This window comes from Geotrypetes seraphini, chromosome 7 (genome assembly GCF_902459505.1).
Source record: "Geotrypetes seraphini chromosome 7, aGeoSer1.1, whole genome shotgun sequence".
Lineage (NCBI taxonomy): Eukaryota > Metazoa > Chordata > Amphibia > Gymnophiona > Dermophiidae > Geotrypetes > Geotrypetes seraphini.
In genome coordinates, this window is record NC_047090.1 from 193,933,504 (window position 1) to 193,949,295 (window position 15,792).

At 43.8% G+C, this 15,792-nt stretch overlaps 1 protein-coding gene across 1 annotated transcript in view; it reads right to left on the reverse strand.

Annotated features, from left to right (window-relative positions):
• DLST (dihydrolipoamide S-succinyltransferase) overlaps window positions 1-15,792 on the reverse strand; it is a 157,043-nt gene that overhangs the window by 44,564 nt on the left and 96,687 nt on the right. The window contains exon 6 of the mRNA XM_033951095.1: window positions 10,836-10,891. Within this exon, the coding sequence (XP_033806986.1) occupies window positions 10,836-10,891 (56 nt within the window). The remainder of the gene's footprint in view (window positions 1-10,835; window positions 10,892-15,792) is intronic.

A 15,792-nucleotide genomic window follows, 5' to 3' on the forward strand; every position in this document is an offset into this window, starting at 1 on the left:
CAAGATGGGGTATCTGTAGTCACAGCATTATTTGAAGTGTAATATGGAGGAGGCCAGTTTTTTAAAGCCTTTTAGCTTTTGTTCAGCTGTTGAAGTCTTTTGGAAGTGGGCTGGAGCATATATTATGCAGATATTGGGGTCAGAGATTGGTAGTCTCCCCAAAAGCTCTTCTCTTGGGATCAGGCGAGATTCAGGGGAGGGGGGCCTAGACTTTGGGTCAGGAAACTGAGTATTTTGGGACAGAAAGCCATCCTAAAAGAGTGGACTTCAGACTGCTCTCCTTCTTATTGGGGGTGGAGAATAAGAGATGCCAAGGGCACCTATAAACGGGAGAAGCACTTTTTGGGCATGTGAGCTCCTCCCCCTATATCCCGTTTAAGAGATCAATCTACCTGCTTTAAATATCAGCAGCAGTAGAAAAACAACTGCTTTTACATACAAGCAGCAGCGAGACCTACCACAACCACCAAGAGCCCATAGACCCGATCCTGCCAGGAGTGTGAACTCCTCCCCCTGCAGTCCATTGGAGAGATCAATCTGCCTGCTTTTAAATATCAGCAGCAGTGGAGATCAACTGCTTTTACACCTAAGCAGCAACGAGACCAGCCACAACCACCGAGAGCACACAGACCCGATCCTACCAAGAGTGTGAACTCTTCCCCCCATGCAATCCGCTAAGAAGATCGACTGTCGGCTCCGGGCGGCTTTCCCGTAGAGGAGAGAATCCTGCATTCACCGTGGGCCTCATCTGGGGCAGCCTCCTTGGAGCGGCTGGGGCACGGGCAGTGTGTCTGGGAGGGAATGCATGGATGGGAGAACATCTCAGGGGAGGAGACATAGGCATCCTGGGACTGTCTGCCAAGTCTCTTCCCTGAAGAAGCCCTTTCTGGAAACGTCAATCGCTCCTCCTAAACTTACTTGCTCCACTTCATCACTGACGCTGAAACCGTGGGTTGAAGACAAAGTTTTATTTTATTTTTCTTTCCAGCTTATGATTTATCTTTAATCTTATCTATTGTTTTGCCTTTTGTCTTTGTTTTGTTCTATTTCTATCATTTAAATTTCTCCAGAATTCTACTGTGCAACGGCTCCCCCTTCTGCTTCTATTCCTTTCTCTCCTCTCTTCTACCTTCCAAAGTATTTAGATCAATGCTGTCTTGTTAAAATGTTTATTTTATTTTTATTTTTCCTCTAACTCTACTTTTCACTTCTCTATTACCCTCCAGGTACTTTAGTTAGATTGTGAGCCTTCGGGACAGTAAGGGAATTTTTCAAGTACCTTTCTTATTTCTAATCTTAATGTATATTTTCTGTAAACCGCTTAGAACCTAACGGATGTAGCGGTATATAAGAAATAAATTACATTACATTACATTACTTAAATTCTTTTTCACATACACTGCACAGCCAGACTTTGAATATCCTATAATCGCATCCACATATTTTAGATTCTGTGTTTTGGGTGGGGGTGGGGGCAGACCGGGATTTAGGTGGTTTGGGGGGGGTTTGGTAGTGTTTGCTATCTAGTAATGATACGTCATTCTTGGGTTTCTTGCTATTCTGTTTGTTTAGCTAGCAATGATGATGCAATCTGTAGATTTGTTCTTCTTTAATGCCCACTGCCTTGCTTCTTTATTTATTGTTCTCAATAAAAATTGTTGAATCATAGAAAGTTAGTTTTGATCCAGTACCCTTAAATTATAGAGGGGATTAATGCTTAAAGTTGATTTATGTAGAACAGGGTCTTTGTGTGCTTTGTAGTCATTCTGGGTTTGGCTCAGAACCAAGCGAGATTAGGCCCTACAATATTTGAGGATAGGCTGATCCAACTGTTCTGGCATTTTTGATGTAGCTATATTTTATTGATTAATTTGACTGTTCTGTATTTTTATTTGAACATTTTCTACGGATGCTTATTTTATATTGGGAATTATATTTTGTGGTATTGGGTTGTAATTTTTGTCTTTTTGATAAAGTGCATGTGTTATTCTATTATTTTCTGTTGCATTGTTTTCATTGGTAGATCATTAATGGGCTACATTAATGTTTAATAGTATTTATATACTCCCCTTCACTTTAACATCAAGGCGGTTTACAAAATATATATATATATATATATTTTTTTTTTTATTCAATTTTTCTATACCGTTCTCCCAGGGAAGTTCAAAACGGTTTACATGAATTTATTCAGGTACTCAAGCATTTTTCCCTGTCTGTCCCGTTGGGCTCACAATCTACCTAATGTACCTGGGGCAATGGGGGGGATTAAGTGACTTGCCCATGGTCACAAGGAGCAGCGTGGGTTTGAACCCACAACCCCAGGGTGCTGAAGCTGTAGCTTTAACCACTGCGCCACACACTCCCCACCAAAATAGAACAAGCGAATCAAATGTAATTTCTTAGGAGAGGACACATCGTTCATCAAGCAAACAGACAGACACACAATGAAGGATCCATCCAATTGTCACACCAGCCATGGCTCGCCAACAATGTTGACAGAATACACATGATTTCAAAAGAGTAGAGCTCAATAGAAGAAAACTCCGTAAGGTTGGATCAGATGCAAACTGATATTCCATGTCCTAAATATCACCAGCGACACAGCAGGTCAAATACTGTAAAGAGAAAAACACTACCTAATTTTAAAAAGTAGTACTTCATAGTCTAGAGAATGACAGTGACAAAATTAATCACTGTTCCCGTCCCCGCGGATAAACAAAGGAAACCATCTCCATGTCATTCTTTAGGAGAGCGAAGAATCAGAGTATGAATGGGTACAGCCACTAACCCTCAAAAGGCTTGCATTGAAGAATGCTGGTGTAGAAGGACTGAGGTTGTAGTAAGAGCAGATAGCATAGCTGGCTTTAAGAAGGGTTTTGACAATTTCCTGGAGGAAAAGCCTGTAGACTGTTATTGAGAAAGACATGGGCGAAGTCACTCGATCGATAGCATAGAATGTTGTTACTCCTTGGGTTTTGGCCAGGTACTAGGGACCTGGATTGGCCACCATGAGAACAGGCTACATAGAAACATAGAACAAGACGGCAGAAAAGGGACATGGCCCATCTAGTCTGCCCACACTAATGGCCCACCCCCTAACTACCTCCATGAAGAGATCCCACATGCCAATCCCATCTTTTGCTTAAAATCTGGCACACTGCTGGCCTCAATTATCTGTTGTGGAAGATTTTACAGCAATCAACCACCCTTTCGGTGAAGAAATATTTTTTGGTGTCGCCATGAAATTTCCCACCCCTCATTTTCAACGGATGCCCTCTTGTTGCCGTGAGTCTTTTAAGGAAAAAGAGATCCTCTTCCACCTCGATACGGCCTGTGACATATTTGAACATCTCGATCATGTCTCCCCTCTCTCTGCGTTCCTCGAGTGAGTACAGCTGCAACTTACCCAGTCGTTCCTCATACGGGAGATCCTTGAGACCTGAGACCATCCTGGTGGCCATTCGCTGAACCGACTCAACTCTCCGCACATCTTTTTGATAATGTGGTCTCCAGAATTGTACACAGTATTCCAGATGGGGTCTCACCAGGGATCTGTACAACGGCATTATGATCTCGGGCTTACAGCTGACGAAACTTTTTTTTTTTTTTTATTGATTTTTTTTCATTTAACAACAAGTGTCATAAATTTTCATACAATTATCTTAATAATACACTTGATATTTCTATAATGTATTTTATACATAACATTTCTTATCTTATATTTCTTATGATTTTATATATCATATAACTGTAATTATTTTTCTTATAAAGTTATATAACATATATATTGTAATGATTTTATCAATTATTTTTTAAATTATTAACCTTTTTCCCTTCCCTTTATTACATTGTTTTCATGTAAGAATACCATCTATTAATAATATTTTATTTATAATTTATAATAAAGAGTATAAACCCCCCTCCCATATCCCCTCTCTCCCTTTCTTCTTTAACTATTTTCTTATTATGGGAAAATGAAATTCAATTATTACAATATTTTGTTAATGGTCCCCAAATCTTTTTGAATTTATCCATATATCCTTTTTGTGTTGCAAATGTATGTTCCATTTTATATATATGGCAAACTGAGTTCCACCAAAAATTATAGTTCAATCTGACGAAACTTCTACAGACACAGCCCATGATTTGTCTAGCTCTGGATGAAGCTTTCTCCACTTGATTGGCAGTCTTCATGTCTTTGCTAATGATCACCCACAAGTCACGTTCTGGGCTTGATGGACCGTTGGTCTGACCCTAAAGAATGACAAGGGATTGTTTCCCACAGTTATCCGCAGGGATGGAAACAGTAATGAATTCTGTCACCGTTTCATTCTCTACTTCACACATTACATGAGCTGTGGAGAGCGCCTGAAAGTAAGCTTCTGCCCGTTTGACTCCGGGTGCCTCTTTGTTTATTCATAAAAGCCACTGCAATAGCATTGTCCAAAAACACTCTGACTGCCTTGTCTTTCAGGTGGTTCTGTAGTCTATAAGGGTAGTCGGGTGGCTCACAGCTCCAGGCAATTTAAGGACCATTTTCTCTGTTGAAGAGTCCATTGACTCTGTACCAAATAACCATCGCATGGGCTCTCCAGCTGAACAGGCTGGCATTGGTTGTTAGGACAACCCAAAAGGAGATTTGGAGAAGCTTGCTCTTCAACAGAGTGTTCTCGGAACCAGCAGCACAAGCTGCTCCTCACTTCCCTCATCCAAGGAAGCTGCAGTTGGAGGGACTGCCGCTATGGAGACTACTAAGAAAGGAGGGCGTCCTGGAGGGGACGCCTATGCACTCTTGCTTAGGGAACCACCTCCAGAGTAGCCCCATCAAACTCTGCACCTGGAGATAATGACAGGCAGTGGGTTTTCGCATCACTGAGTCACTGCAAAGAAGAAACACTAGGAAAGGACACCTACGCAGGCAAGTACCATGAGGGCAACAGGACAGACAAGCAGCAGATAAACAAACTCAGCAGTCGCAGAGGGCAGACACAGAGGACACACAGAAGCAATGGGCTAGCAAGTATATAATCAGGAGAGGGGCTGCACAGTAACGACACCAAGGATGCTACACAGATTCCTACACAAGGAGAAGCCACTTCAGACAAAGTGTGACAAGGCATATAGGGAAGAACAAAAAGCATAGAGGACCTGTGAAACAGGGAGAAACAGACCGGCAAGCAGACAGCAATGGATGCAGCAGACAGAAGCAGAATGTTGAGCTACCCAGTTTTCTGCTCCGTTTGTCATATGTATGACTACCTCCCCTCTGGGAGGCGGTCTTATGTATGCACTCGATGCAAAGAACTGGAGGGTCTGAAGAAGCAAGTCAGACTACTGGAGGGCAGAGTACTTGAACAAGAAGCACTTCGAGCAGTTGAGAAGGAGATCGGAGAGGCAGAAAACTTCATGACTGAGAGGAACACTGAAGAAGAAATCAGGGAGTTAGAGAAGTTCATCGAGGAGGCATACAGAGAGGCCGTGGTAAATCAACAGCAACAGAGGAACTGCCAACATACACCTACAGTAAGTGAGGACCACCTGGAGGGCAACCACAAGAAAGGAATAGATGACACAACAGCGGGACCTGGAAATAGCAGAGGGAACCCACAGGAAGACGAGTCCAGTCCAACCCAACACCGGAATGAGGAAAGATGGAAGTGCACTGAGGACACGGACCTATGGCTAGATAAATGGAAGTACAGAGAGGACACAGACCTGCGGCTAGAAAAGCATGAGAAGAAAGAGATGACAGCAATAGTCGTGGGGGACTCCATCATCCAACAAGTCGACAGCCACATAGCGGGAGGAAGAAAGGATCGGCTGGTGACTGCCTATCAGGAGCTAGGGTAGAGAATATAGTGAGCCGCATTGACAGGATCATTGACAGTGAGGAAGAGGGAGATACGGCGGTGGTGATCCACGTTGGGACAAACGACGTGAGCAACAGGAATTACAGCAGGGAAACACTGAAAGACCAGTTCTGGATACTAGGAAGGAAGCTGAAGACCAGAACGCTGAGGGTAGCGTTCTTGGAGATCTTGCCAGTACCCAGGGCTGACGGAAAGAGGCAGATGGAGCTGTAAACAGTCAACAAGTGGATGAGACGCTGGTGTGAGGAAGGAGGATTCCACTTTGTGCGCAACTGGACGACATTCTGGGGGAAGAGCAAGCTATGCAGGAAGGAAGGATTCCACTTCAGTAGAGATGGAACGAGGCTACTTGCAAGCAACATTACATTACATTACATTACATTAGTGATTTCTATTCCGCTTGTGCCTTGCGGTTCTAAGCGGATTACATTAGAAGATGGCTGGTCATTTCCAGGCGATGACAATACAATTATTTGTATAACTTTACAAACTTTGCATACCTAACATCAAGCGAGAAATTGAGAAGTTTTTAAACTAAGAAGAAGGGGAAAGCCGAGAGTCGATGGTTTGGGAAATGGTACACCCAGAGGATATCATGCAGGAAGACTGTGGGGCAGACTCACCAGATCATAGGCAAGATAGAAATCCTGAAGGATCGAAAGGGACGAAAGTGAAGGAGACAGAAGGGGGAAGGAAATGCAAGAAAGTAACAAGCCACAAACTTAAGTGTGTGTACCCAAATGCAAGGAGCCTAAGGAATAAGATGGGGGGAATTGGAATTTATGGCACAAAAAGATAACCTAGACATCACTGGCATCACGGAAACATGGTGGAACGAGGAAAACGTCTGGGACACTGTGTTACTGGGAAACAAGCTATACCTCAGAGACAGAGTAGGACAAAAAGGTGGAGGTATTGCCCTATACATAAAAGAGAGAATTGATTCTACCGGAGAGAACACGCCGGAAACGAACAATAAGGTAGAGTCTCTATGGGCCAAAATACCAGGAACAAATAAAACAGATATGAAGATCGGCATCTACTGCCAACCTCCAAGGCAGTCCGAACAGACTGATGGAGAAATGATGGACGAGATTAAACACAAATGTAAGGGAGGCAACGCAGTTATCATGGGTGACTTCAATTATCCGGGGATAGATTGGAACCTAGGCACCTCCAGCTGCAGAAGGGAGACCAAGTTCCTGGATGCTGTGGGCGATTGCTTCCTGGAACAACTTGTCAAGGAAAATACGAGAGGAAATGAAATTCTGGACTTAATTCTAAATGGACTACGAGGACCGGCACAAAGTATAGAAGTAGAAGGGATGCTGGGAAACAGTGATCACAATTTGATCCACTTCAACCTGGACACAGAAACAAAAAAAAAAAATCGATCCAGAATGACGGCCATGGCACTGAACTTCCGAAAAGGGAACTACGAAGGGATGAGAGTCATGGTGGGGAAGAAGATTAAGAAGAGGATAAGCAATGTAAAAACGCTAGAGCAAGCATGGTCCCTTTTTAAGGACACAGTCACCGAGGTGCAAAATCTATATATACTGCGTATCAACAAGGGTTCCAAGAGGAAAAAGAACAAGGAACAGGTGTGGCTCATTGTAGCTGTGAAGGAAGCGATCAGAGACAAGAAGACTTCGTTTAAGGAATGGAAAAGGACAAAAATGGACGAAAACAGGAAAAAGCAGTCATCATCAAATCAAGTGCCATAAGGCAGTGAGAGGGGTCAAAAGAGCCTATGAGGAAAAAATAGCCAAGGAGGCAAAAATTTTTAAGCCGTTATTTCAATTTATTAAGGGGAAATGACCCGCGAAGGAAGCAGTGGGGCCGTTAGATGACCAGGGAATAAAGGGAGTACTGAAGGAGGACAAAGCCATCGCCGACAAACTGAACACATTTTATTTTGTATGCATTTACAGAAGAGGATATTTCCAGTATACCAGAAGTCGACAGGCTATACACAGAAAAGGAAGACGGGAAACTGAAAGGGTCGATGGCCAGTCTAGAAAAGATATGCAGGCAGATTTATAGGCTCAAAAATGATAAATCCCCGGGACCGGACGGTATCCACCCGAAAGGGATTATAGCTGAACTGCTCCAACTAATAGCCAATCTGTCGATCAAATCAGGAAGGATTCCGGAAGACTGGAAAGTGGCGAATGTTACGTCGATCTTCAAGAAGGGTTCAAGGGGAGATCCGAGAAACTACAGACCAGTGAGTCTGATTTCGGTACCGGGAAAGATGGTAGAGGCGCTGATAAAGGACTGCATCATTGATCACCTTGACAGACACAATCTGATGAGGACCAGCCAACATGGCTTCAGCAAAGGAAGATCTTGCCTGACAAACTTACTGTACTTCTTTGAGGGAGTAAAGAGGCAAATAGATAAGGGTGACCCGGTCGACATCGTATATCTGGATTTTCAGAAGGTGTTCGACAAGGTTCCGCATGAATGACTACTTCGAAAAAATGCAAGCCATAGAATCGAGGGTGATATACTCAAGTGATTAAAAACTGATTGGCAGATAGGAAACAGAGAATGGGGGTACATGGTTAATACTCGGACTGGAAAAGCGTTACGAGTGGAGTGCCGCAGAGTTCGGTGCTTGGGCCTGTGCTCTTCAACATATTTATAAACGACTTGGAAATTGATACGACGAGCGAGGTGATTAAATTTGCGGACAATACAAAGTTATTCAGAGAAGTGAGGACACAGAAGGATTGCGAAGACCTACAAGGAGACATAAACATGCTCGAGGAATGGGGCACAAAATGGCAAATGAGGTTCAACGTGGTTAAGTGCAAGGTGATGCAAGTCGGTAACAAAAATCTTATACACGAATACTCTGAGAGACCACCCAGGAAAGAGACTTGGGAGTACTTGTAGACAGGTCAATGAATCCGTCTGCACAATGTGCGGCATCGGTGAGAAGGGCAAACAGAATGCTAGGAATGATTAAGAAGGGGATCACAAACAGATTGGAGAAAGTTATCATGCCGCTGTACTGGGCCATTGTGCGCCCCCACCTGGAATACTGCATCCAACACTGGTCACCGTACATGAAAAAGGACATAGTACTACTTGAAAGGGTCTAGAGAAGAGCAACTAAAATGGTTATGGGGCTGGAGCAGTTGCCGTACAGCGAGAGGCTAGAAAAACTGGGCCTTTTCTCCCTTGAAAAGAGGAGACTGAGAGGGGACATGATCGAAACATTGAAGATAATGAAGGGAATAGACATAGAAGAGAAAGAGAGATTGCTCACCCTCTCCAAGGTGGAAAGAATGAGAGGGCACTCACTAAAGTTAAAAGGGGATAGATTCCGTACAAACATATGGAAGTTCTTCTTCACCCAGAGAGTGGTAGAAATCTGGAACGCTCTTCCAGAGGCTGTTACAGGGGAAAGCACCCTTCATGAATTCAAGACAAGGTCAGACAAGTTCATGCTGAACCAGTACGTATGCAGGTAAGGCTAGACTCAAATTGGGCACTGATCTTTGACCTAAGGGCCGCCGTATGAGCAGACTGCTGGGCCTGATGGTCTGACCCAGCAGCGGCAATTGTTATGTTCAATTTCCAGATCATTTATAAATAAGTTAAATAGCACCGGTCCCAGTACAATCCCTTGCGGCACTACACTGTTTACTCTCCTCCATTAAGAAAAATGACCATTTAACCCTACCCTCTGTTTTCTATCCAATAACCAATTCCTAATTCACAACTGAACTTTGCCACCTATCCCATGACTCTTTAATTTTCTCAGGAGCCTCTCGTGAGGAACTTTATCAAAAGCTTTCTAAAAAATCTAGATACACTATATCAACCGGCTCACCTTTATCCACATGTTTATTTACACCTTCAAAGAAGTCAAGCAAATTTGTGAGGCAAGATCTCCCTTGGCTGAACCCATGCTGACTCCATCTCATTAAATCATGTTTGTCTACGTGTTCCACAATTTTATTTTTTATAATCGTTTCTACCATTTTGCCCGGCACCAAAGTGAGGCTTATTGGACTATAATTTCCCGATCTCCCCTACATCATCCAGAAAGCCAGTTAGGCCTGCTCTTGGCCTCTAAACCTTACAAGGCAGTCAGCTACTCCCATAGATCTGGCCCTCACTGCCCAGTCAGTGACTCTTCAAGAGCCACTACTCCCAGCCACCCTCTCACCCTGACATCATCAGGTCAGCTGTCCAAAGTCCTTGGATTGCTATCTGTGGTTGCTGGCAGAATAAGAGCTTTCCCTGCTGAACTGCATAGCTGTACAGTGCAAAAGGAGAAAAGGGAATGGGATTTGTATACAGGTAGTTATTTTGTATTAGGAGCAATGGAGGATTAAGTGACTGGTCCAGGGTCACGAGGAGCAACCCTAGGATTCGATCCCACAAACTCTGGATGCAGAGGCAGCTCTACCACCAGGCCACTCCTCACCAAAACTCATAGGTTGGTCTTAGGGTTTTGAGTCTCATGAGAGATCCTGCACTTTCCAAATGAGTTAATTTTCTGCATTACATGACGGCCATAAACTTCACTGCATGTGAGTATGATATACAAGGGTAGGTGCATCACATACCCATATCATATTTTTGTTAATGCAGGTCAGGAAACATTGCTTTAATACACCAATATCAACATATGTAATTTTTCATGTTATTAATGTAGTAAATAGCCCAATCATTACTGACTACAGTGAGAAACAGGACTAGAGAGGGAGAAGGAATCTATTATGCAGTAAGTGGGTGAGAACAGTACAAAGTTGAGGGTGCAGGTATATTCACAGTATGCTACAAGACCATGAAAGAGACTGAAGGTTAGGCAGCATGCTTGTGTGTGAAGCTGTGAAAAGCACTTGAGAAGAGATGGCATGCATTTGTGTCAATACAAAAGCATGTTAAGCTATTTGGAAATCATTTTAGATGAATGTAATTCAACATCTTAATGATATTCACCTTGTCAGTTTCAATCTCACACACCACTTCATCCTCCAGAACCGCGTCACCAACAGCTGAAAAGGACAAGAAGGTGCATGAGCAGCCATAAGATATAGGGACACTAATCAGGCCCTCATTGTTTTCTTTCCCAGAGGTTCAGAAGGGTGACTAGTGACATGAGAGGATGCACTGTAAGAGCCACGAACTGCGATGAGATGGACAGACAGAACTCAAGTCTGTTAAGCAGGCAGGCTCCTGGAAGACCAAGTGTTTTGCAAATGGTTGCTCCATCATCCCATATTGCGCATGTTCTTAATCTTAGCCAAAAGACAAGGGATCCTGCTCAGCTCACAACTGGCACTTCAACCTAAGAGGCAAATTCTCAAAACTAAAATGTGCCTTTAATGTGCTTCCTAAACCAGTTCCAGCCTGTTTAGCAGGCGTGTATTTTAGCGGTGGATTATTAAAACTGCTTAGCATGGTCTTTTCCGAGTTTTCTAGCAGTCTCTAATACTGCTATGCAAATGTAGTACAACGAGGTCATTAATATTAAAATGAGCACTCTGAGTAACATAGTAAATGACGGCAGATAAAGACCTGAAGAGTCCATCCAGTCTGCCTATAAGTTATACTCATTAAAAAAATACATAATTAGATTAACTTGTCTCGTCTTTGATATTTCTGGGCCATAGACTGTAAAGTCTGGTATTGTCCTAGGTTCCAAATGCTGAAGTTGCTTTTTAGGGAGTGTGCATCTCTCTTGCTGGCGGGGGGGGGGGGGAAGTGGGGGGGAGGGGAGTGCTTGACTTTGGTGGTGGGAGTGGGCATTCCTCTTGCTGCCATGGGGGGTGGGGTTGCTTGACTTCCACGGCAGGAGTGGGCATTCCTGCCAATCTTCAATTTGTTTTGGGGAGGTTTATCCTGTGCATGTGTAATGCAGTATTTAGCTTAGGGCCTATATACTATGTAGGATAGAATTGCATAGGATTATAAGCTGCATAGTGTCACAGGTAAACATAGTGAGTTGGCCATTGTTTGTACCAACTCAACTGTGGATAGCTGCTTATTAAAAGGAGATTATGTACTTACCTTGGTAAGATCTTTTCTAGTAGATAGGTGAGACATTCTAGACCAGGGGTGCCCACACATTCTTGGCTTGTGAGCTACTTTTAAAATGACCAAGTCAAAATGATCTACCAACAATAAAATTTTAAAAAACACAAAGCACACTGTACGCAGAGAAAATGTTAATTATCATTTATATTCGGGTTTTTTCAAAGAGGTCAAGGCAAATGACTTTATGCAATGTCACCTAAGTAACAAGTATAGCAGTTTTTAGCGCAGGGAGCTGCGCTGAATGCCCCGTGCTGCTCCCGATACTCATAGGCTCCGTGCGCTAAAAACTTTTATTGCAGTTTAGTAAAAGGGGGCCATAGAGCAAAATATAGACAGCAGGTATAAATTCGGACACATTTTGATCACTAAATTTAAAATAAAATCATTTTTTCTACCTTTGCTGTCTGGTGATTTCATGAGTCTTTGGTTGCACTTTCTTCTTCTGACTGTAAATCCAATATTTCTTTCTTTCTGCCCCAAGACCTCATTCTATTCCCCAACCAACATCTCTGTCTGTCCCTCCATGAGTCCAACTTTTTCTTCCTCTTTCTGTGCCCCCTCCCTTTCCTGCCTTTCTTTCTCTCTCCCTGCTCCCTTTCTTTCTTTCTTTCTCGCTCATTGTCCCCTTTCTTTCTTTCTCATTCCCTGCCCCCTTTCTTTCTCTCTCCCTGCCTTCTGCCCCTTTCCCTCCCTCCCTCCCTTCTTTTTTTATTTTAACAAGTTTTATTGAATTTTCACAATTTTCTCTCTCCCTGCCCCTTTCCCTCCCTCCCTTCTTTTTTTATTTTATTTTAACAAGTTTTATTGAATTTTCACAATGGTAAATACACCAGATAGCCAGATCCCCACCCCAAAAAATAAACAGTCATACTGGTACTCTTCAATATAAAGCAACACTATACAATCCAAAATTTCCCCCTCCCTCTCTTTCTTTCTCTCTCTCCCTGCCTCCCCTTTCTTTCTTTCTCTCTCCCTGCCCCCCCAAGTCACCGCTGCCGATCTCTCCCTACTTCCCGAACGCCAGGCCAGGTGTGTACAAGTGCCGGGTCCACAGCCTACCCCCCCAATGTCAATTCTGACATCAGAGATGAAGCCCTGGGGAGGGGGGGGGAAGGCTGTGGACTCAGTGCTTGTACATGCCTGGTCTGGTGTCGGGGAAGCAGGGAGAACAGAATGCAATTGACCTTTTGGGCACCCCTGTTCTAGACCATAGGGTTATTTCCCACTACTCGCATGGTCTGCAGAAGAAATCCACTTTAGGTTTTTCACTCTGCCTCTAGTGTACTTCAAAGGCTAGTTTAGCACCCTCTAGTAGTCAGTACCCAAGCATAGAGACACACTCATCTGTGAAGTAGAGGCACCTGTAACGACAAGCTAAGCTATTGTTCTGCTCAAACAACTAAACAGCACCGTTAACCTCCAAAAGAGGCGTCAAAGGAGTTCAGAAGTACTCCCACAACAGGTTAGACATATAAACAAACTATTGTTAACCCCAAAGGGTTGACTGGTCTCCAAGAAACAGACTGGATAAGCAGGAGACTCAAATCTGAATCTGAAACAGGCACAGCAAGGACAGGGCGGGTGTCTAGAATGTCTCACCTATCTACTGGAAAAGATCTTACCAGGGTAAGTACATAATCTCCTTTTCCAGTGCAATAGGTGAGACATTCTAGACCACATGTGTCAAACACAAGGCCCACAGGGCGAATCCGGCCCGTCTGGCTGTTTTATGCGGCCCGCGGTTCAGGACTGGCGTCAGGGGGGGAATAAACAGGGCTTCAAGATGTCTCCTTGGTTTCTGTTTTGGCCGGTCCCAGCGACGCACCCCATTGATGGCCAGTAATTTACTCCGCCGGTGTGATTGGCAGCGTACCAGATATGAATTTATCTGCCAGCCCCAGCAACGCACCCCAGTGCTGGCCCTGCAGTAATTTAAGTGCCGGTAAGTAAATTACACCACTGTGAGGTTGTCAACTTGTGCTGCTGGCAGTGCACCAGAAATGAATTTAACTGTGTCCAGGATGGTTTTAATTAAAAAAAAAATCTTTTTATATGTCTATGTTGCTGGGTTTCTGGAATGGTTTATGTCAGTGTTCTTCAACCGCCGGTCCGCAAAAATTTCCTGCCAGTCCATGAAGAATTAGTGTCCCCTGCAGGCGCATATCTGTCTTCCTTCTGGCTTGGCTGCTCCTTATCTTCAGCTTTGTGCACACAGCAGCAGTGAGGAGGGAGCCGAACAGAAGATAACACCAGGAGTCAGCAATGAAAACACCACATCACACTGCGGGTCGCATAAAACGGCCAGGCGGGAGCCAGCCAGAAGGTAAGACACCCGCCAAATGGAGGCACCTAGTTGAAGCACAGCATGGAGGGAGGGAAACAACAAAGTTAGGGGGAATGATTTTATTTTCAATTTAGTGATTAAATTGTGTCAATTTTGAGAATTTTCATCTGCTGTCTATTTTTTGTACTGTTCAGGATGAAATGCATTTGTTTCTTTTTCTCTGAGGTTGCACTGCATGCAGAGTCTTGCATCTTTAGGGTTTCCTTTGTATATATTAGTATACTAGTCTTTAAGCCCGTTACATTAACAGGTGCTAGAATAGATGTGTGTGTCTGTCTTTCTTTCTTTCTTTCTGTCTCTCTCTCTCCTTGGCCACTTTCTGTCTGTCTCTTTCTTTGCTGTCTCTCTCCTTGGCCGCTGTCTGTCTGTCTTTTTTTGCTGTCTCCTTGGCCACTGTATGTCTGTCTGTGTTTTTTTGCTGTCTGTCTCCTTGGCCACTGTATGTGTATCTGTGTTTTTTTGCTGTCTGTCTCCTTGGCCACTGTATGTCTTTTTTTCTGTGTCTCTCTCTCCTTGTCCACTGTCTGGTTTTTTTTTTTTTTTCTATCTCTCTCCCTGGCCTCCTGTCCTGCTGTGTGTGTCTTTCACTGCCACCTTCTCTGTCAGTCTGTCAATGTCTCGTCTGTTTGGCCTCCCTGTCCTCCTGTGTGTGGAAATGTCAGGGGGATGTCGGGGGAGGTCCGGGATGTCGGGGGAATATTGTTGATGTTAGGAGGGATGTCAATTATTGTGCCCCTTCTCCCACCTACCTTTTTTTTTTTTTAAATCAAGTGGCAAACGGCAACCGGCACAGAATAACTGCTGCTGAGTAAAGTAAACCGCCACTCGCAGCAAATTGAACGTATGCGCCGCAAGCGCCGAATGCTTTACCAACTTCTATTCTTCTTACAATACAATTTTTCTGCCGGCCATGGAGCTACGGACGCACGGAGCCACCAGGTTTGAAGTGCACATGCGTGCTAAGGAGTTTTTGGTCCCGTATTTGCATAGGGGTTATCTGTATTCTGGTAACAATGAATGTTGAGAAGCATACAATGTGCTTTGTGTAGTTTAATTTTGTGATTAACCATTATATGTTGTTAATAAGATTATATTGTGTGTGTATACATGAAAAATGAATGGAAAAATGGTGTTACAATTAGTATTATTATGGGGGCGGGGTCTGGGGAGGAGACTGGGCGGGGTCTGGCCCATAACTTAGCCTGTGTTTTGGATTTCGGCCCCTTAATGTGACTGAGTTTGACACCCCTGTTCTAGACCATAGGAACGTATAAAAGCAGTCCCCCATGAAAGCTAGGGTGGGCTTGCTGAGCTGGCCCCTAAGACCGAGGACCCAAATGACAGAGTCCTATCTGGCAGCAACATCTACTCTGTAGAACTTGAAAAACATGTGAAAAGGAGACCAGGTCGCCGCCCTGTAAATCTCCTCATGAGAAACAGATCTAGCTTCCATCCATGAAGAAGCTACACTCCTGGCAGAAAGTGCTTTAACATTAACATAAATAAGGGGACAGT